At 43.9% G+C, this 20,121-nt stretch overlaps 2 protein-coding genes, 1 long non-coding RNA gene, 1 other non-coding gene and 1 pseudogene across 10 annotated transcripts in view; 2 read left to right on the top strand and 3 right to left on the bottom strand.

Annotated features, from left to right (window-relative positions):
- Positions 1-8,250, bottom strand: part of AP2B1 (adaptor related protein complex 2 subunit beta 1) — a 120,607-nt gene extending 112,357 nt beyond the window's left edge. Inside the window, exons 1-2 of one of the 7 annotated variants that reach the window (XM_067021584.1) lie at positions 7,677-8,250; positions 2,678-2,902 (exon numbers count right to left, since the gene is read on the bottom strand). The gene's annotated coding sequence lies outside the window, so the exon portion shown is untranslated. Of the gene's footprint in view, positions 1-2,677; positions 3,044-7,676 lie in introns of all 7 variants that reach the window. The other 6 variants (XM_059048617.2, XM_067021587.1, XM_067021586.1 and 3 more) reach the window with 6 other exon arrangements.
- PEX12 (peroxisomal biogenesis factor 12) lies at positions 7,797-11,801 on the top strand. Its single transcript, XM_059048671.2, has 4 exons — positions 7,797-8,492; positions 8,778-9,331; positions 10,152-11,155; positions 11,414-11,801. The coding sequence occupies exons 1-3, from the start codon at positions 8,367-8,369 to the stop codon at positions 10,549-10,551; spliced, it is 1,080 nt and encodes a 359-aa protein (XP_058904654.1). The 5' UTR covers positions 7,797-8,366; the 3' UTR covers positions 10,552-11,155; positions 11,414-11,801.
- A 574-nt stretch (positions 11,802-12,375) lies between these two features.
- Positions 12,376-17,384, bottom strand: LOC136793242 (uncharacterized). Its single transcript, XR_010838244.1, has 3 exons — positions 17,113-17,384; positions 16,916-17,007; positions 12,376-12,647 (listed from the first exon to the last, which is right to left on the bottom strand). It is a non-coding gene; the product is annotated as an uncharacterized lncRNA (long non-coding RNA).
- Positions 12,768-12,864, bottom strand: LOC131747228 (Z30 small nucleolar RNA). Its single transcript, XR_009332852.1, has one exon. It is a non-coding gene; the product is annotated as a Z30 small nucleolar RNA (small nucleolar RNA).
- Positions 12,823-16,565, top strand: LOC131746364 (kanadaptin-like; annotated as a pseudogene).
- Positions 17,385-20,121: the final 2,737 nt, after the last annotated feature.

Here is a 20,121-nt window from a genome sequence, read left to right as displayed (position 1 = left end):
TATCATGTCAGTTCCTGACTTAAGCCAAAAGAAACTCCCCCAAAATAAAAATAAACTAGCCTAAACAAAAACAAATGAGAAGAGGCACTGTTGCACAACACTGTGAATGTACCAAATGCCACCAAACTGCTCAAACTGCAGTTGCAGCACATGGGCCCCAGAGCGCGTGGGCTTCAGCAGCTGCAACGCGTGGGGTCAGTAGTTGTGGCACACAGGCTTAGTTGCTCTGTGGCATGTGGAATCTTCCCAGACCAGGGATCAAACCCATGTCCCCTGCATTGGCAGGTGGATTCTTAACCACTGCACCACCAAGGAAGTCCCTGTATATATTTTTAAATGAGACACTTTTTTTTTTTAATGAGACACTCTTAATCACGCACCAGAGATGAATATGGTCAGATTCTCTAAAACATAGGATGGTGAAAACTGTTGTCTGCTTTAGAAGCCAAAGAATAAGCAGCCAAGATAGAGTTCAAAGAATAAGTCAAGTATTTGCTGAAGAGCCTTAAAAATCAAGTTCCTTCTGGGAGCTGGTGGGGGGGAATTTATTCCTCAGGAGAGTCCCAGGGCAAAGCCAAGCCATCATCGAATTGGAAGTCACACTACCTTTTTACCAGATCAAACTAGAGAAGTCACCGGCTGTTCTGAGGACCTGAGGTATGACCTCAGGACATTGTTTAAAAAAAAATAGTAATGCTGCCACAGTCAAAAGCACAATCACTCTAACTTTCCTAGCCCAGAGTATGATGTCACTGCATTTCAGAAAAGGTCTCCCTGCACAGGATTCTACATCTAGATTTAACATAACCTAGTTTCTACTAAATATAGGTTGTAAAAGTCCCTTCCCAACTATTCCTCCCTCCTTCTGGTGCCCGTAAGGAGAATAAGGCCAGAAAAAATAGGGTCTTAATTTCAAATGGCTCTCTGGGAAATGGCAGCTAAATTAGAGGTCGCGAGGCCACTAAATCCCCTCTTCACATAAAGTAGGACTTTACACATTTGGTGCTGGTAGGGAAAAAGTGAACAGTTGACCAAATTACAAAGCAGAAAGGTCATTTCCGCAATCTTTCATTACAAAGGTGAGAGGTGCTAATCAGATATTTCAATAATGCAAAGACAATGGCATCTTCAGGTATCATTTATTGCGTAAGAAATGACAGCAGACAACTCATTACAAGACACACCTGCAATTTCCATTTTAAAGTGACCACAAAGTAATTTGTTAATATCATCCAGTAAGAAAAAAGCTCAAAAGCTTTACATCCAATTCTTAACTGAAATAAACTCTGGAAAACTTACGCCTGGGAGGAGAGAAAAGAAGGAAGAAAGGAAAATGCTTCCTACCTAATTCGTTCCCTGTTCAGCTTGGTTCATAATATTTTAAAATACGGGTGTGTTAAAGAAGAAAAAGAAAAGATGGAAGAACTGGACTTTGAGTCTCTTAAGTCACAGAATGTTCGCTTTGTATTAACTTTACCACCAAATTTTCAGTGAGGCTATTTGCAGAACATACTATACTTTCTGCTTCTTTGGGAGTTTAAAACTATTAAGATACCTGCAACCAGTTCTCAGCTTACCACCACGCTTAGTCATCACTGGAATGTGTTACACGTTTTGTTGTACAGCTGCATCTCCTTCATCTGCTGCTTTCTATTTTGACTTTGTTAAGTGTACCCTGAGGCTAAGCAACAGAATTATACCAGGGAGGTGATTAATAATTTAAATTGTTCCTCACTGAGACCACTTTCTTTGTCATTCTTCCTTTTCTAAACTTACTGAGTTTTCTTTACTTTCTTTTAAACCACATGATTATAAGTGTTTGGCATTTAAAAAACACTTCTTAAAGGTCAAAGTTTAATGAAGCATTCACACTGCTTCATAATGAAGCAGCCAGGTGAGTTTAAAAAAAAAGTCTGCCCCCCAAATGGGCACTGTTTTCAGTGCTCTGAAAACAAAGAGCATGAATCAATTCTTTGGATTCAAAGAATATGGAATAACAGGAAGTTCCAGTTTCTTTACCTCTGTCTTAATCTACAGTCTTTCTCAAACCAGACCGTTCCTTCTAAGACCAGAAAGAAAAAACTCCGGGCTAAGACCTACTCCCACTTGCTCCTCCCTCTCTAACATCGGGTCAATTCTGGAGGTTTCTCTTCCCTTTCTCCAATGTCAGGAATTCCTCACCTTTCCCCAGGTGGTCAAGATTCTAGGGATATGTTCCTCCATTACGAGGTGAGGGAGAGGTGTCTCAACTTCAAATTACAGAAGACGGGCGAGGTCTGCCCATCTATGAGCAAAACTTTGGGGGAACCCCTTTCCCCTTCTGGTACCTGGACACGTCCCAGCCTCTCAGTGAACAACGCCAAACCGGGAAGAAGGTTCTCCCCTCGGCCTCCAGTCTCTACCGGCCACACCCCTGGCCTCTGGCCCTCCTAACCCCCCACTTCAAACATATCTTTCCCCCAGTGCCCCCCAACTCCCAGTTGCCACCCCGAGGATTCCTTCACCCCGCTCCAGCGGTGGAGTCCCTTTCTCCAACCCTTTTCCTCACAACGGTCACACCCGACGGCTCTCAACGGTCACGCTCCTAAGATTCCTCTCCTCCCCCGTCTCCAACCAAGCCTGGCCCCCTTCCCCATGAAAGAGGGACACACCCCAAAGTTAGCCGTCCTGAACTCACCGGAGGCAAGGACAGGGGTAGCAGCAGCGGCCAGAGTGCACGGCCCGAGCGGTGTTGTAATGGTTTCCTGCACGTCACGACTCCTTCTCCAGGTCTAAGCCACTGCGCAAAACCCACTTTGCCAGGGACAAAGATGGTGGACAGGAAACTCTGACGTCAGACAGCCTCGCCGTGTTACATCATCCAGGCGCGCGGGAGAACCAGAAAGGCGGTCATCTCTGTCGCCTTGGACACGGAAAAATTTTGCGCAGTCGAGAAGCGACCTGAGGTCCGGGCCTCTGAGGAAGTTCACTGACTATCGGAATGGATCTATTAAACAAAGCTGACATTCCCTGGATGTTTCCTCGCACAGGAGTTCTCTAAAAACTTACACATAGGGATAGTGAAACACTCTGTTTTCTTAAAAAAACAACAACAAAAAAAACCCCAGCTAATTTCCCTGGCCAGTTCAGGAATGTGGACAATGGTGATCCAGCCCAAGACCATACATACAAGGGCAGTGGGACTGGAGGAGAGTGGTGCAAGGAAAAGAGGTTGACATGGCCTCAGATCTGAGTTTGAATCCATCTGAGATCGAATCCCTGTCCTGAATGTCATTAGAAAAGTTACTTAACGTCTCCTCAACCTTAGTCTTACTTGTGAAATAAAGCCAGCGATATAACTCTCTCCAGCTTGTGAAGCAGGTAAGGCGCCCAGCATGTAACAGGCGTGCTTACACAAAAGTAAGTTCCTTTCAGAAACCAAGACCTAGATATCTCTGTACCTTCCCCTCAAAATGAAAACTTCCCACCTAAAACTGCTCTAAGTAATAATAAAGTCTTTAAACAAAGAAGAAGAAGAGGAATGTGAAGAATGAGAGCCTGAGGCTGAAATTGGGAAACCAAAGTGCAAAGGGGACTGAGAAGTAGAGAGGCAGAAAGAAAAGCAGGTGGTCATAATCATTTAGGATTTTTTTTAAGAGTTCTATGAAAGTATAGGAACTATATACTATATCTCTGAGGCCTAGCTGCCCCCTCCCCAAAATTTGTTGAATGGATAAATGTATGAGTGAGTGGTCAACAATAACAGTTGCTATAGAGAAAAGGAGGAAGGGCCGAAAAGAGTCCAAGGATTTAGCAGCACAAAGGTCTTTGATGTCATTGCTGAGACCATCAGCAGAGATAATGAAGGCAAAAGCCATGCTGCAGAAGTTTGAAGATAAATGGGAAGTAAGGAAATGAAAACAGATAACTCCATAAGAAAGTATGGCTGAAAGAGAAGAGATATAGGATGGTATCTGAGGGAGAAAGTAGCAAGCATTTTTTTTAAGTTCTATACTCATACATTTTCTTTACACTATCCCTTTAGCAATACCATGGGTTCAATCATTTTTCCTACCCGTATGACTCCAAAATATCTGTCTCTAGCCTTGACCTAGTCCCCAAACTTCACCACCAAATTGCTAACCACACTGACGGGTAAGTCTGCACATATGGCCCACCCAAATTAAGCAAATCATAAGAGTATGGGGGAGGGGTTTAAAAAATGTGGCTCCAGGTACAATTCCCAGACGACAGAGGTGGATTTTGTAAAGAGATGCCACCAGAAAAATCTTTGATTCATACCTCTCCCCGTTTCAAAAACTTTCAACAGCTCCTCATTTCCTAATTTGTACAGAACCTATCCTTCTCCCAATTTTCCCCATTTCTTTGCTCTTTAGTTTTCTCATCTATAAAATGGGAGAAATACTAATAGCCAATCATAATATTATTACAAGGATGAAATGAATTGGTGTATGTAAAGCACTTAGAACTATGCCTGCACATAGTACGGACTATGTAAATATTTGCTATGATTGCAATTATTTGAACAAATTACACTGCCAGAAATTACTAGCCAGAAATCTGGGGGTCATTCTTGATTTCTCTCTCTCTTAACTGCCACATTCATTCCATCTCCAAGTTGTCAATCCTACCTTCAAAATATATTTCAAATTCATCCAATCCCTTCTGTTCACCTCATTATTCCAAGCCACCATCGCCTCTTGCCTGAACTACTAGAAACCTCAACTCTCCTCCCAACCATTATTCATACAGCAGCCAGATTTTTGTTTAACTTTTTTTTGAAGTATAAACGAATATTCCAAAAAGTGCACACCAAAAATTTAAAGCTTGATGAATTTTCACAAAGTAAATGTAACCACATAACCATTACAGGGTCATCTTAAAAATATAAACCTGGTCATGACTCCAGTGTATAAATCCTTCAATGACCTCCCATTATACTTTGACTAAAATCCAGTTTCCTTCCCATGGCCTATGAGTGGTTTGGCTCCTGTCTACCTCTCTTAATATCATTTTATCCTTTTCAGTCACTCCTCATTTCCTCCTCATTTCACCTCTTGCTAGCTTTTGCAGCTCTCAAATCGGCCAAGCTCTTTCCCATCCTAGGGCCTTCACAACTACCGCTCCTCCTACCTAATATTCGTTTTCCCCAACTCCACACAGGGTTGGCTGGCTTATAATTTAGGTGTCATTTTAATTGTAATCTCATAAAGGCACTCCCTGATTATCCAGTCTAAAAGGTTCTTCTCTCCCAGGCCACCCCCATCATAATCCTCTTATTCCATTTGTAAACTATATATTAGTTTCTTTACTTGTTTATTATCTCTCTCCCCAACTAGACTGTAAATTCCATGAGGGCAGATACCAAGTCTGTTTTTATTACTACTGTCCACCCAGCACCTAGCATAATGCTTGGTGCACAGGATGTATTCAGTATTTACAGAATAAGTGAATGAATGTCCACAAGTAAAGTACTAAAATTAGCATTTAAGAGCCTCCATAATCTATATTATGGTCAACAGTATAGACTATGTATTATTGGTCTATTTTCCTCTCTATATTTAAAGCAAACAATTTCCTCCTCAAATACAATCCATGCTGCTCCCTTAGCCTGGAAAACCCTGTCACCATGACTGTGACTTTCCCCAAATGTACTCATCTTTTGAGGTCCACCTAATCCACAAAACTTTCTCAGTGGACATCTGGTCCTGATATAAGATGCAGGAGATACCAGGTTACATCCCTGTATTAGAAAGCAACTGGCAGAAAGAAGCTGAGATAAAACGTGAGGTTAGAAACGATCTTCCCTTTGGTTACAAAGGCCAATATAGCTTCTGTTTAAGCTAGTTTAAACAGCCTCATTTCTCCCAGCTGTTATTGTCTCTTCCTCTAAACTCACCATATCAACCTATCTGTTGGCTCTTACTTAACACCTTTTAACATAAGTGCAATCAATTTTTGTGTCTTACTTATTACACCATAAACTTGGGAGTGGGATTTGTGATGAGGTGTTTATTATTTACTGGCTGTAATAATTGACATTGTTATTTTTGACTGCCTTTTTTCTCACATAACAACATCAGTTTACTTTCGGAATATTCTCAAAGGACTACTAAGGTGTCTTGCACTCTTCTGGCTAAGCGTGAAACAGGGAGTGGAGATGAAATCTGAACCAAGGTCAGTCAATAGGGATCTGAATCATAAGTACAGTGACAGAAATTTGTTGAAGCTCATTCATTGCAACAACGATGCCTGTATGACACTTTGCTAATTCTTGCTAGAAACATCCAGTAGGACTGTGTAATTCCTGTTCCCTCAGAGCTGGTTTTCCTTATTTTGTTAGCTACTCCATATTCTTCTAATAAATTTTTTTAGTTTAAATTAGCCTGTTTTCTGTTGCTTGTAACCAAAGAACCCTAACTGATACCAATGTTTAACTTCCCACTCGTCTTAGGTGATGCTATTTCTCAACTTTGTCTTTTTACTGTTCACTTAAGAAAAGCCTCTCTGTAAGAACTACCACTGACCAAGAACCTAAAGCTAGGTGTTTTATATAGATACATTATCTCTACTCCTTAAAACTCTGTAAGGTAAAATCTTCCATCAATGTGACTTTCTCCAGCAGGTATCCAATCAGACTATAAAACACTTTTTTTTTTGGCCATGCTGCATGCAGGATCTTAGTTCCCCTGGCCAGGGATCCAACCCACGCATCCCGCAGTGGAAGCACAGAGTCCTAACCACTGGACCGCCAGGGAATTCCCTGAAACATTTTGGAACCACAATTAAGGTTAATTTGCAAGATTTTATTTCTCCTATTGAAACAACTAAACCCAAACCTTGTTCGAACGTTCTCATTATGTGAAACAATTAACTATCTTTATACCATAACCTCCTTTATGGTATAAAGTAAGCAAATAATACCTTCTATTTCTAGCTATTTAGCCCAGGGGTTGAGGGAAGAGGTTGGAAAGAGAGGAGATGAACTTTAGCTATTATCCAAATTCAGTAAACCTGCAGCTACTCAAGGCAATTGCATACGATGTAAAAGCAGTTTGCAAAAGGTCAGGTTAATTACATTAACTTTGGTATACAATGAAAAGTACCTTCTTTGCCAAGCCTCCCCAATTCATGCTAGCTAGAAGTCAACAGCGTCACTCCGTTTTAGCACTGTATTCATATCGCTAATGTGACGCATCCTACCTTGTTCGAGGGTAGGACCCATTTTCATTTAGTGCAGCAAGTGCCTAGAGTTCTGCTTGAACGTAACCTAACCTAGAAGACAATTAAGCTACCAGCTTCAATGAAAAATAATCGTCGCAGGTTCTGAACAACAGTAGGAAATTTTTTTTTAATAATTGGCAGCCATAAGGCTAAGGCTTCTATCTCGGCTTTGTCGCTTCAAATCCTTCCTGAAGGCGGCAAAAATAGTGAGCCATCACCCCCGCCGCAAGCAAAGTCAGCCTTCCATCTCCACATTCCCTTGGGTCCCTCGCCTCAATCTCTATCGCCCCAGGGAACAAAGGCCTCAGCAACAGGCCGAGCTCTGGCTCCGGGCGCCAGACGTCAGTGCGGTGACCCAACACCCTGCCAAAAAGACTCTGTAGAGAGACATCAGAGCTGTGGCTTTCCAACAAGACAGCGATGCAAAACCAGCTAAGAAAAGTAAAACCAACCAGCAGAAAACTCCTCTCCAACCGAGACCGCTAGAGCCTTCTTTACTTTCAGCTGGGGGCGGAAGTGGAAGTCTCTGTGAGATCATAGAGTTCTCTAGTTCCGGTCGCGGGGCCGCGTTCGGGGCTAGAGCGCCTCTCCACGGCCACCGGTTTCCAAGCGGCTTCTATTTCCGGTTGCGGCTTCTGACATAAAACCGAGACCCCCCTGCAAACGCGGCGTCGCGGGTTCCTCGTCCCTCGCCTGGGGTCAGCGTGCAAGGACTGGCGCGGGCGGGGGGATTGCACAGCCCACAGCTGAGCCAGGCCGTTGGGGCCGGCCTGCACTGGCACCTTCGATCCCTCAGAGCCGCCTGGCTTTTGAGCCCTCCGTATTCAGAGTCCGTGATTATCCGCCTCCAGGACTGCCGCTCGAAAGGCCAGCGCTCCTTCGCCGTACCTGTCCCCCCATAGTCACGCTCTTCCCTGTGAGGTGCAGCATTAATCAACTCACCTCTCTCACACACTACTTCCCTAACGTGGGTGTCCGCGTTAACTTCGTTCTCACCCTCACTTGAGACCCCTCCCCTCTGCCTCCGGAAGAGGTCTTTTTTGCCGAGTTCCTGTAAAACAGCACCCATCTGGTACCCCCAGAAAGTTCATGCTTACTAGAGAGTTCGTGGGCAAAGTAAAACCCAGTGCACACGCGAAACTATGGCTGAACACGGGGCTCACATCACAACTGCTTCTGCGGTGGATGACCAGCCATCCATCTTTGAGGTGGTAGCACAGGACAGTTTAATGACAGCAGTGAGACCTGCTCTTCAGCATGTGGTCAAGGTAAGGATTTAATTCTCTGAAAAGTTTTAGGAATGTCCAGGTAAAAACCAAGCCAATAATCTGAATTTATTTGTTGGCCTAAGTTTTGAAATAACCAATTAGCATATAATGCACATCACATGATTTAATGGTTATGGAGTCTCTTGTTATGTGTACTGAATACCCAGCACTTCAGGGAGGTTAAGGTAGACCCAGAAAGAAATTCAGAGGAAAAAAAAGGAAATATAAATACAAGGCATAATAGCTGTGTAATGGAATGAATTTCATTTATTTATTTTGCTTTAGGTTCTTGCAGAATCAAATCCTGCCCGCTACGGCTTCTTGTGGAGGTGGTTTGATGAAATCTTCACCCTGCTAGATCTTCTGCTCCAGCAACATTATCTGTCTAAAACCAGCGCCTCGTTTTCTGAAAACTTTTATGGCTTAAAGAGGGTCGTAATGGGAGACACACACAAGCTTCAGAGACTGGCCAGTGCTGGTCTCCCAAAGAAGCAGCTTTGGAAGTCAGTTATGTTCCTGGTTCTTCTTCCCTATCTGAAAGTGAAGCTGGAGAAGCTGATTTCTAGCCTGAGAGAAGAGGATGAATATTCCATCCATCCCCCTACTTCCCGCTGGAAACGATTTTACAGAGCCTTTTTGGCAGCCTACCCATTTGTTAACATGGCCTGGGAAGGCTGGTTTCTTGTACAGCAGCTTCGATACATCCTAGGAAAAGCTCAGCATCACTCACCACTGCTGAGTCTGGCTGGGGTTCGGCTAGGTCGACTTACATTTCAGGATATACAAGCTCTGGAGCACAAGCCAGCTGAAGCCAGCATGATGCAGCAACCGGTTGGGAGGTAAGGCCTTAACATTTCCCCGATGATTAATATGATTTATAAATCCTAAAATCTTATCCCGATTTTATGAAACTTACCTCCCTCAGTCCACTTTGGGGTATTTCATAAAATCATCGAAAATTTGTGTCTATAAAACAAGGATTGCCATCCTGGTAACCTTCCTCATCATACTGGCTACATTTTTGTGCACATTTGCTATGTACCAGGCCCCGTGCTAGGTGTTTATGTATAGTATCTCAATCCTCATCACAGCTCAATGAAATACATGCATTAGCACCATTTAACAGTTGAGGAAACTAAGTTCTAACAGTGGAGTACCTTGCCAAGGCCACACAGCTAATAGGCGGCAGAGCTGCGATTCAAGCCAGATCAGTACAATTCTAAAGACTGCTCTTAACCATGGTGCTATCCCGCTCCTAGTGTCTCTGTTCTCTGACAAGTTCAAATATATTCCTCAGTACCGCTGAGTTGTTTTTTAAGTGAGTTATTTCTTTTTCTGGATATACTATCTTCCACCCCCATAAAAGGTCTATATAATCAATGGCTCATTGATTTCTTTCTCAAAACACAAAGCAAACAAAACCCTAGTCATTAAAAACAAAGCTTAGCTCCTAGAACTCCTAAAATATGGTAGGTCAGAAAGAGGGAATTGTTTCGAATAGACACTTAAAGAGAAAACACCAGTCCAGCAACTATTCAATCCCCAAGCTGAATCAACAATTCTAATGAAAAGAGTAAGAATTACATGTGTATTAGTCGTTCTGTGATTGTACCTAAATAAAGTTTCTCCTTTTGCCTCCTTGTTCTGTTCTCCAAACAGCGTTGGTGAGAAGATAAAGTCAGCTCTGAAGCAAGCTGTGGGAGGTGCGGCCTCATGCCTCTCTACTGGCCTTTCGGTGGGTGTATTCTTCCTGCAGTTCCTTGAGTGGTGGTATTCATCCGGAAACCAAGAAACCATCAAGTCATTGACTGCCCTGCCTACTCCACCACCGCCGGTACATCTAGACTACAATTCTGATTCTCCCCTGTTGCCCCAAATGAAGACTGTGTGCCCACTGTGTCGTAAAAACCGGGTGAACGACACCGTTCTCGCCACCTCTGGCTATGTGTTTTGTTATCGCTGTGTGTTTAATTATGTGAGGAATCACCGAGCTTGTCCCATCACAGGTTATCCAACACAAGTACAGCATCTGATTAAACTGTACTCCCCTGAGAACTGAAAGGGAGTAGCACCTTATCTCACAACGGAATGACTGCGCTATAAGGCCAGAGGGCTGGTTTTCCGAACGGTAAACAGCATTGTTTGATACTTCTCATCCTCAATTAATAATTGTATGAACTTTAAACAGCCACATGGATTTCTTTAAAAGGATATACTCGTTGATCTTAACCTTTTAGCTTGCTCCCTAGACACCTCTACTTAGAGTTGACCAAGCTGGTCAGAGTGAGAGAATCAGGACTGGCGGGGGATGTGAGGGTCAGCATAGAGAAGAGGATCAAAGAGGGTACTCGGCACAGAAGCTTTTCCTGTCCCCTTCCTTAAAAGACAAGAGGTATAGAAGCTCTCAGGAAAAACCCAAGTTACACCTCGTAAAGTGGGTAGTGAAGGGGAAGCAGGCCTTTTGAGAAAGGAAAGCATTTATCTGCCTATGAGGAATAGGTTTTATCGGTTTGTGAACAGTATGAAATATACACCTACTTTTTTTTAATTTAATTTTTTTTATACAGCAGGTTCTTATTAATTATCGCTTTTATACACATCAGTGTATACGTGTCAATCCCAGTCTCCCAGTTCATCCCCCCACCCCCCCACCGCCCCCCACCGCCCCCCACCGCCCCCCCACGGACATGCTTTTTTTTTTTTTTTTTTTTTTTTTTTTTTTTTTTTTTTTTGCGGTATGTGGGCCTCTCACTGCTGTGGCCCCTCCCGCTGCGGAGCACAGGCTCCGGACGCACAGGCCCAGCGGCCATGGCTCACGGGCTTAGTTGCTCCGCGGCATGTGGGATCCTCCCGGACCAGGGCACGAACCCGTGTCCCCTGCATCGGCAGGCGGACCCCCAACCACTGCGCCACCAGGGAAGCCCCGGACATGCTTTTTATAAAAATACTTAGAAACACTTCCTCCTTCCATATGCTGGGACTCATTTATTAAGTAACATTTGCTATAGTTTCTCACCTTTTAAAGATCCCTTTGTGAACCACACATATCTTCCTTGGGAAACTGGTTAAAGGAAAATAGGGGTTGAATGTATATACAGAATAGTCTGAAGACTTCACTGTGAAAGCAAAGCTATTAATGAAGAGATGAAGTAAAATACTGCCCTAACGGTGACTGTGTAAAGACAGATCTTTTCATAAGCTCTTTCTGCTTGCTGTTAAGAGTTTGCTAAGCTGACATGAATTATTCTGGCTATTACTAAAGTTTCTATGAAACGCTTAAGTAAATTTTAAGAATAAATGTTTTTTGGCAAAGAGCTGTTCCATGTCATGATTATGTGGAAACTGAAAGATTAGTCGAGGTATTTAGAGTAAATTTTTCATTCAGGCCACCTTTGACTTTTTGAGGCATTCTGTATTAACATTTTGCTTTTTTTGCTAATCCAATATTGGAGAGAAATCCTCTCCTCCAACAGCAAGAATTCAATCTTGAGTGAAATACCTTATTTCTCAAGTGAAATACTGCACAAACACTTAAGTTGCCACTGGAATGGCAGGGTTAAACATGGGTTAACAACATACGGGTTAAAAAAGTATATATACAGGATAAAAAAATATCATTACTAGAAGAGGAAGGATGAAAATGATCTTTAAGTGCCTCTGCTGAGACAGGTGTTGTCCAATACAACTCATTTTAGCAATTCAAAGCACATTTTCTGACAGCACTAAGGTAACAGAACTAAATTTTGAAATAGAATATCCTATAGATTTAAAAATATTAACACTTTTATGTACCATGAGAAGAGTACAATGGATATTTGCAAAAATTCTTATTAAACCATGGTTTTACCAGAACAAATACCATAGTTAAGTAAACTTTTTTTTAATTTAAAAAATTTTTAATTTGTTTCAAAGTTAAACCCAAGACACACTGACTTCACAGGAAATCCAATGAGAAATATCTTTCTAGGCTGAACACCTGTTTCCCCTTAGTCTCCCTCAAAAAACCATGTACATGTTAATTACTTTCATTTTACAATCACTGCTAAATAAACATTTTTAATATAGTAATAAGTCAATAAGGGACCCGAACCAGATTCAGGATTGAAATAATGCAGTTTTCCATGAAGATATCGAAGCCATATTTTTCACCTCAACCTACAAAAAAAAACAGGAAAGTATCAGTAATTCAAAAGAATATTAAACACTCTTACACATAATACAACCAGTATCCAAATAGGCTAGAACATACCAATGTGGAAAAACCACAACCAGAATCAGCTCAGAGAGAAGATTAAGAGGTCATACCCTGGTCAAAGCCAACACTGAAGCAATGGCAATACCAGGTCAGACTATACTTCACTCATCATTGCATCATTGCTTTTCACCTCTCTGTATTATCTAAGGGCAGCCCAACGCCCTATTTTCACATCCAAGAAAACTTAGGTTTACCCATGAGAAAAAAAGACTTCTTTTTAGATAAGTTGCCACCGTGGGCTTTCAATATTTGATCGTCCACTATGCACCTCAAGCAACTCTGCTGTACAAAAACACAAACTTGAACAAGTTTTGTTTTGGAGGTGCTTTTTAAAAATTTTTGTAATACAGAGTAGAGTGGAGAAGCATTTACAGTTCAAAAACATTTCCTGTTTTAGTGAATCCAAACACCATGCATGATAAAATCTCAGGGATGTCTGTGAAGGGATTTATAATCTAGTTCTAAAGCAAAATCTTTAGAAAAGATTTTCTCCTAAAATCCTTTATAAACTCCAGTTCATTTAACATACAATTTGATTTACAATTCTGCTGCCAACAAAGATGAAAAGTATAGTCATAAAAATTTTATACAAGAATCTGCTAAAGAGTCCAAGACCCAGGAAGCCTAGGATTTGACGAAGGTCCATAGCAAAATAACAGCAATGCTGGAAAGAGAAACTGAGGTCTGATTACCAGATTAATATTTTTCCACTACCAGCTAAATACAAGGTTTAATTTCATTTTTCTCCAGGCCACGGGCAAGATAAAGGAAACAATGCAAAGCCTGGGTAATTCACAACATGGATGATCAATTTCTGAATGAGAAAGCTGACCGCATTTTCTTTATTCTACATGACACCTTCTCGTGGTTTACTATCACTGGCATGCTATGCTAAAGTACTGGGATCACAAACAATGTCAACCTCTCCAGCTCTTCGGCATTGTATCTAAATAACAATTCTGGAGATACAACATGCCTCCTTCAGCCATTTATAAATGTCAATAGATTGATACTCCACAGCTAAGAACGTACAGCTATGGTCTGTGTTCTCCATTCAGCAACTGAATTCCACAAAGAGAGGGAAACTAGTAAAGTGCCTGTTTAGAGGCTCCAGCCTTTATCTCATCAATCTCTGCAGAAGTAAGTACACGTTACAAAAGGCAAACAGGCTAAGAGAACTTAAATAACCTTGTCTAAAAGCATGAAACTTGTGAGCAGAGCTCCAAGTGTGCTCCAGCCACACACAGAGGGCACACTTTCCTAGTTCTCTTCCTCAGTACGCCTTCCTCTGTCTGGAGCGCCTTCCCTACCCCTTTCAATCTGGAGAAAGTCTGCAGTTCTAAAACCTTGTTCAAACGTCACCGTCTCTGTTAAGTGGTCCCTAACTCCCTCAGTCATCCCCTCCTCTGACTCCCACAGCACTTTTTCCCACCACAGTACGCATCACACGCCAATTATTCACCCATTCACGTCCCCCACCTCCCGTCTCTCCCACCAGCCCCATTACACAGAGCTCCTAAAGAACCAGGACTTCGCCTGGCTTCGCAGGAACTCAATGGCGACTTCAAGAAGCCAGGCCTGCCCTTGCCCCCGGCGGTGCGGGGCAAAGCCCCGGCCACCAGTCCTTCAAACCCTGAGGAGGTAAAGAAGGAAAGGCCCACGGCGCTGCCGGACTCCGATTCCGCGGAGCCTGAAGTCCCGCCAGCCCTGCTGTACAGCGGGGAAACTAGGGGGTCCAGCGGAAGAGCAGCCGCGGCCCCTCACAGCGGCTCCTTCCCTTGGCGGCCCGGCCCGGGCTCCCCCTTACCGAGAGCCTCCGTGGGGCGGCCCCGCCACAGCCCCCTACATCCCAGAGACACTGAAGGGCGGCACCATCCTTGGCACCCGGAGTTTGAAAGGGATGAGTTGCTGTCTTTTGGGGAGGCTCGCTAGCTGCGACGTGTGCCTGGAGCATCCTTCGGTGGGTGTCTCGCTACCACGCTGTGCTGCAGCACAGGGTGTCCGGTCCCGAGGCAGAATGCGACGGCCAAGGGCCTGGCTTCTACCTCTACGATTTGGAAAGCACCCACGGCACTTTTCTTAACAAAACCCATATCCCCCACCGCACCTACTGTCGGGTCCAGGTCGGGCATGTTCTTCGCTTTGGAGGCAGCACCCTGCTCTTTCTTTTTCAGGGACCAGAGGAAGACCGAGAGGCAGAATCTGAGTTGACAGTGACGCGATTGAAGGAACTGCGCAAGCAGCAACAAATGATGTTGGAGAAGATGATTCTGGGAGAAGACTCAGATGAAGAAGAGGAAACGGATACAGCTGAAAGAAAGAGAAATACTGGTAGTCAAGATGATGAACTGGGCTGCACTTGGGGAATGGGAGAAGATGCTGTAGAGGATGAGGCTGAAGAGAACCCCATTGTCTTATTAGAGTTCCAGCAGGAAAGAGAGGCCTTTTATATAAAGGATCCAAAAAAGGCTCTCCAAGGTTTTTTTGACCGAGAAGGAGAAGAATTAGAATATGAATTTGATGAACAGGGTCAAAGCACTTGGCTTTGCAGGGTGAGGTTACCAATGTGGATGATTCAACTGGAAAACAGCTAGTGGCTGAGGCTAATTCACTCAGGAAAGAAAAAAGAGGCAATGATCCAGTGCTCACTGGAAGCTTGTCGAATCCTTGATACTTTGGGATTGCTGCGGCAGGAGGCAGCATCTCGGAAAAGGAAAGCCAAGAACTGGGAAGATGAAGACTTTTATGATAGTGATGATGACACATTTTTTAATCGGACTGGCCTGGTTGAAAAGAAGCGCCTGAACCGAGAAGCCAGAGACCTTTGAATCATTGGTTGCAAAGTTAAATGATGCTGAAAAGGAACTCTCTGAAATTTCTGAGAGACTGAAAGCCTCCGGCAAAGCTCTATCAGAGTCACCATCTCAGGACTCTTTAGATGCGTTCATGTCAGAAATGAAATCAGGGAATGCATTAGAATGGTGGGTCCCGGAAGAAACTTCACCCGAGAACTTTTGAACTGCGAAAAGAACAACAGAGACTTAAAGGGTTGATAAAAATTGTAAAGCCAGCAGAGATTCCAGAACTAAAAAACACTGAAAGTCAGGCTACAGATGGAGAAAACAAAGCTAAAAAGCTTACACTGTCTCTCTTTGGTGCCATGAAAGGAGGAAGCAAATTCAAATTAAGAACTGGAACAATAGGGAAGTTACCCCCCAAGCGCCCAGAACTCCCTCCAACTCTAATGAGAATGAAGGATGAGCCTGAAGTAGAAGAGGAGGAGGAGGAGGAGGAGGAAGAGCAAGAGGAGAAAGAAAAGGAGGAGCATGAAAAGGAGAAAATGGAGGCGGGAAGCAGTAGGCTACAGCAGGAGATAGAGCCAGAAGGAGCAGTGCAGGAAGCAGGTCCTCCCACAGATTTCACATGTTCTAAAGAAACAAAAAATCATGAAAACATGTCTCAACTCGGCCAAGTGGAACAGAATAAAGGTTACCAAGAGATTAGAGAGACAGCTGCATCGTGTGAGGAACCCTCAGCATCAATAAATGAATATGAGAAAAGCAGAGATGAATTGAAGAAAAAGAAAGCTCCTGGTCTAGGCAAACTTCCACTGACACTTTCCTCCAACTATGCAGAAGAAGATCCAGATTACTGTGTGTGGGTCCCACCTGAAGGCCAAAGTGGAGATGGCAGGACCCATCTTAATGATAAGTATGGCTATTGATTGCTTCCGAATCCTAAAGGAAGACCTTGTGGACCATGTGACATGGGATATTTAGGATAATATATCAAGTTGAATGTCCAGAGAAGGAGTTCAGATGATCATTTGTAAAATTTGGTGACTGGCCTTTTCTTCTGTGCTCTTGGCTTCCTAAATTTATCTACCCATCTGATTCTCTTGAATTTGGTATTTATGTTTAAAAGTATTTGTGTATGTATGTTTTGAGAATTAGTAAAGTGAGAGACATGATTCTGTTAAAAAAAAAAAAAGAACCAGGACTACTTCTTACTGGCCTTTGCATCCATTACACTCGGAATGATGCCTGGGACACACAAGGCGGCTCAATAAGCGAGAGTTTAATTCAGTCAGTGAACGACCCTCCCTACTAAACCCTAAGCGCCCGGATTACACAAGCATTAGCACAGTTTATATATAAAGCCGACTTACCTCCAACATTTCACGTAGGTTAAGGACGTCCCTCAAGCATCTCTAAGCCCTCCGTCCTCCAGCTTCTAACTCATGGCATTCTGCATGGCGCCCTGCGCAGGACCACCAATACTTATATACGGTGTATCCTCAAAACGATAATAATAACAACAATAACAATACTACTAATGATAATAATAATAACGTCCAAACCCCACCAACTTCAGGAAAGACTTAGACGCCATCCTTCCGGGAAAACACAAGGCCGGATCCAGGGCTCAAACCAAAGCCTCAGGCAGGGGGTCCGCAGCCCGCTTTGCGAACCCCCCAAAACTCTTACGCCCTAGACTCTCAGGAGGCCTGCCCAGGCCTGCTGAGGCTGACCGCAGCCCACGCGCCGCCGTTCAGTCCCAGAGGTAACCGGCTTGGGGCTTCCCACACTGCTCCACCTCGCTACCCCGCCGGCTGCCGTAGCAGCCCGATCGGGGCAACCAATCCCGCGACGGCCAGTGGACCACGTGGGCCGCAGCCCTGAGGCTCTGCTGGTGCGAGGAGCAGCCAATCGGAGGGCTAGGCGAAAGCCGGGGTCGGGGGTGGGAGCGGGCTGGAAGGCGCAGGCGCCCTTGTCGTCTCTTCTTGGCGTGGCGGGCTACATCCTCAAAGTTAAAAGCTAGACCCTGAGTAGTCCCCGCCCGCCCTCCAATCCCCTGATCTCCGACCTTGGGGAGACTGTCATCCGGAGTGGTTTTGCTGGTGCCTCGTTTCACAACTGGGGAAGGGCATCTGAGGCGGGCTGTAGAGGGTGTGTGTGTCCTGGCTTTCCAGGAAGAACTATCAATTCAGTGTTCGGACAGTTCCGTGCTTGCGCCGAATTCCCGCCTGAGGGCTAGGGGTTGGGGTGGACTTTGATGAACGTGTCCCTCTCTCCACGTCCAGGAGAAACTCATTGGCTTGTCAGGGGCTTGGACGCTTCCTGAATAAGCAAGAGGTGCCACTAAATATCAAAGAACTGCGAAAGAGAGCAAGAAAGACTTCCTGCGAGAGGTGGCATTTGATCTGGGTCTTGAAAGATGCGTTGGATTTGAGAATTAGGAGATTCTGGGAGAAAATAATTTAACTCCCGAATTAAATGAGAAAGCATAGGGGAGCTTACCAAATTTAGGTAAAGTTGAAACTGGTGTAGTGTTTTCCAAAATTCAGTGAGTTGGAAATACCAGGAGGAAACTTAACAACATAGATGTCCCCCAGCATCAAAACCAAACGACAAACTCCCACAATCCAGACTTACAGAATCATTAAGGTTGAATCTGGAGTTGGAAGCCAGGCGTGTATATTTTTAATAAGTACCCCAGGGGAGATTCTGATTCACACCAAAGTTTGAGGACCAGTGTTAGCGTAAAGAAAGGGGGTGGTAAGAGATTTGAAAGACAGGGCAAGACTTTGTTAAAAATAGTGGCTTGCTGGCTATGTAGTTTAGACTACTCTGGAGAAAATGGGAGATTTAAAGATTTCAGAGTCTGAGGAGATGGGTGATCAGAGCTGAAAACTCAATATGCAACTGTGTTTTAAAATAGATTGAAGGAAGGCAGAGTGAAAGAAGGGGAAGCTATTGCCAAGTGATTGCAATGGTCCAGGTGAGAGCTAGTAAGAAATGGAGAGGTGGCATATGAAGGACAGCAGGAGGAATGTGATGAGTGTCAGATAGGGATGGGGAGAAAGATATGAGGAAATAAATGGAGAAAAATGGAATGTGCTCTGTACCAGACCTATGAAGGACCTCCATTGTACTTTAAGGATAGACTTTAGACAGTGAAGAGAATGGGCCTTTGCAAGTGCTGTTTCCTCTGCCTGGTTTTCCCCTTCCTTTTCCATCGCCCTTTCTCAACCTGGTACATTCTTTTTTTTTTTTTAAGGTAAGTTGTTTTTGCTTGTCTTTATGGAAATGAGGTTAGTCCTTTTTTTATGTATTTTATTTATTTTATTTTTGGCTGCGTTGCCGTGCGCGGGCTTACTAGTTGCGGCGAGTGGGGGCTACTCTTCGTTGCGGTGCGCAGGCTTCCCATTGCGGTGGCTTCTCTTGTTGCGGAACACGGGCTCTAGGCGCGCAGGCTTCAGTAGTTGCAGCACGCGGGCTCGGTAGTTGTGGCGCACGGGCTTAGTTGCTCCGCGGCATGTGGGATCTTCCCGGACCAGAGCTTGAACCCATGTCCCCTGCATTGGCAGGCGTATTCTTAACCACTGCACCACCAAGGAAACCCTCAACTTGGTGCATTACTTGCAGGTTTCAGCTCACATACCATCTCATTTATGAAATCTTATCTTGTTCTCACAAGTATAGTCACTGTCAGTCCTTAGAACACCCCAAGCACACTGTTCATATGTTTCTAGCTCTCCAGAATGGCACTAGAGTGTAGTGGTCATGCATATGGACTATAGTATTTGCAACCACCATAAACCCTCTGTTCCTCAGTTTCCCCATCTGTGAAAAGCGAATAATGACAGTACGTACCTCACAGAGCTGTTATGAGATCTGAATGAGAACAATGCGATAATACCTGGTGTTATCGCATATGTTGTATTGCAATGAGTTCTTTAATACATGTTTTCCCCCTCTAGGTTGTGAACAGGACATGTGTCTTATTCTTCTTGCTAACAGTAAAGGCTGCATGGCAGAATGATAGTAAATGGGTTTTGGAATCAGATAGATAGGAGTCCAGATCCCAGCTGTGCTACTTACTAGGTGTGTAATCTTCAGCTTTACTTCCCTGAACTCAGTTTCTTCATTTATAAGACAGTAATAATGCGTGTCTTATGAGTTGTCAGGAGGACAGTTTGAGATAATCGAAGTTGGAGATCTGGCCCAAAGAAGGCAGTCACTAAATGGTGCAAATGATGGGTGGCCCCAGGACATAGTACCGTGTTCAGAACACAGTAAGTGCTTAGTAACTGATTATTGAATGAAAAGCTGACGTCATATGCCAGGCACCATGCTAACCTTTTTATATACATAATCGCACTTCATTCTCACAAGAACTGTATGGAGAAGGCACTATTATTATCTCCACTTTACAAAGAAGGAATGTGAGGTTTGGATTATCTTAACGAAGATTTCTAAGCTAAAAAGTGCTAGAGCTAGGATTTCAAGGCCCTTGGTGCTTAAAAAAAACAGCTGACTGAATGAGAGAATGAATGAAAGGAGACTTAGCCAGAGTCAGGTGGTGGCGTGG

This window comes from Kogia breviceps, chromosome 19 (assembly GCF_026419965.1).
Source record: "Kogia breviceps isolate mKogBre1 chromosome 19, mKogBre1 haplotype 1, whole genome shotgun sequence".
NCBI lineage: Eukaryota > Metazoa > Chordata > Mammalia > Artiodactyla > Physeteridae > Kogia > Kogia breviceps.
Note: the sequence above shows the minus strand (reverse complement) of the source record. Positions and strands in the feature narration are given on the sequence as shown.

Bases quoted from the DNA above. Each gene is read 5' to 3' on its own strand.
- PEX12 (XM_059048671.2), top strand. From the start codon at position 8,367: ATGGCTGAACACGGGGCTCACATCACAACTGCTTCTGCGGTGGATGAC. The intron at 8,493-8,777 runs GTAAGGATTTAA...ATTTTGCTTTAG, and splicing joins CTCTTCAGCATGTGGTCAAG to GTTCTTGCAGAATCAAATCC. The intron at 9,332-10,151 runs GTAAGGCCTTAA...TTCTCCAAACAG, and splicing joins ATGCAGCAACCGGTTGGGAG to CGTTGGTGAGAAGATAAAGT.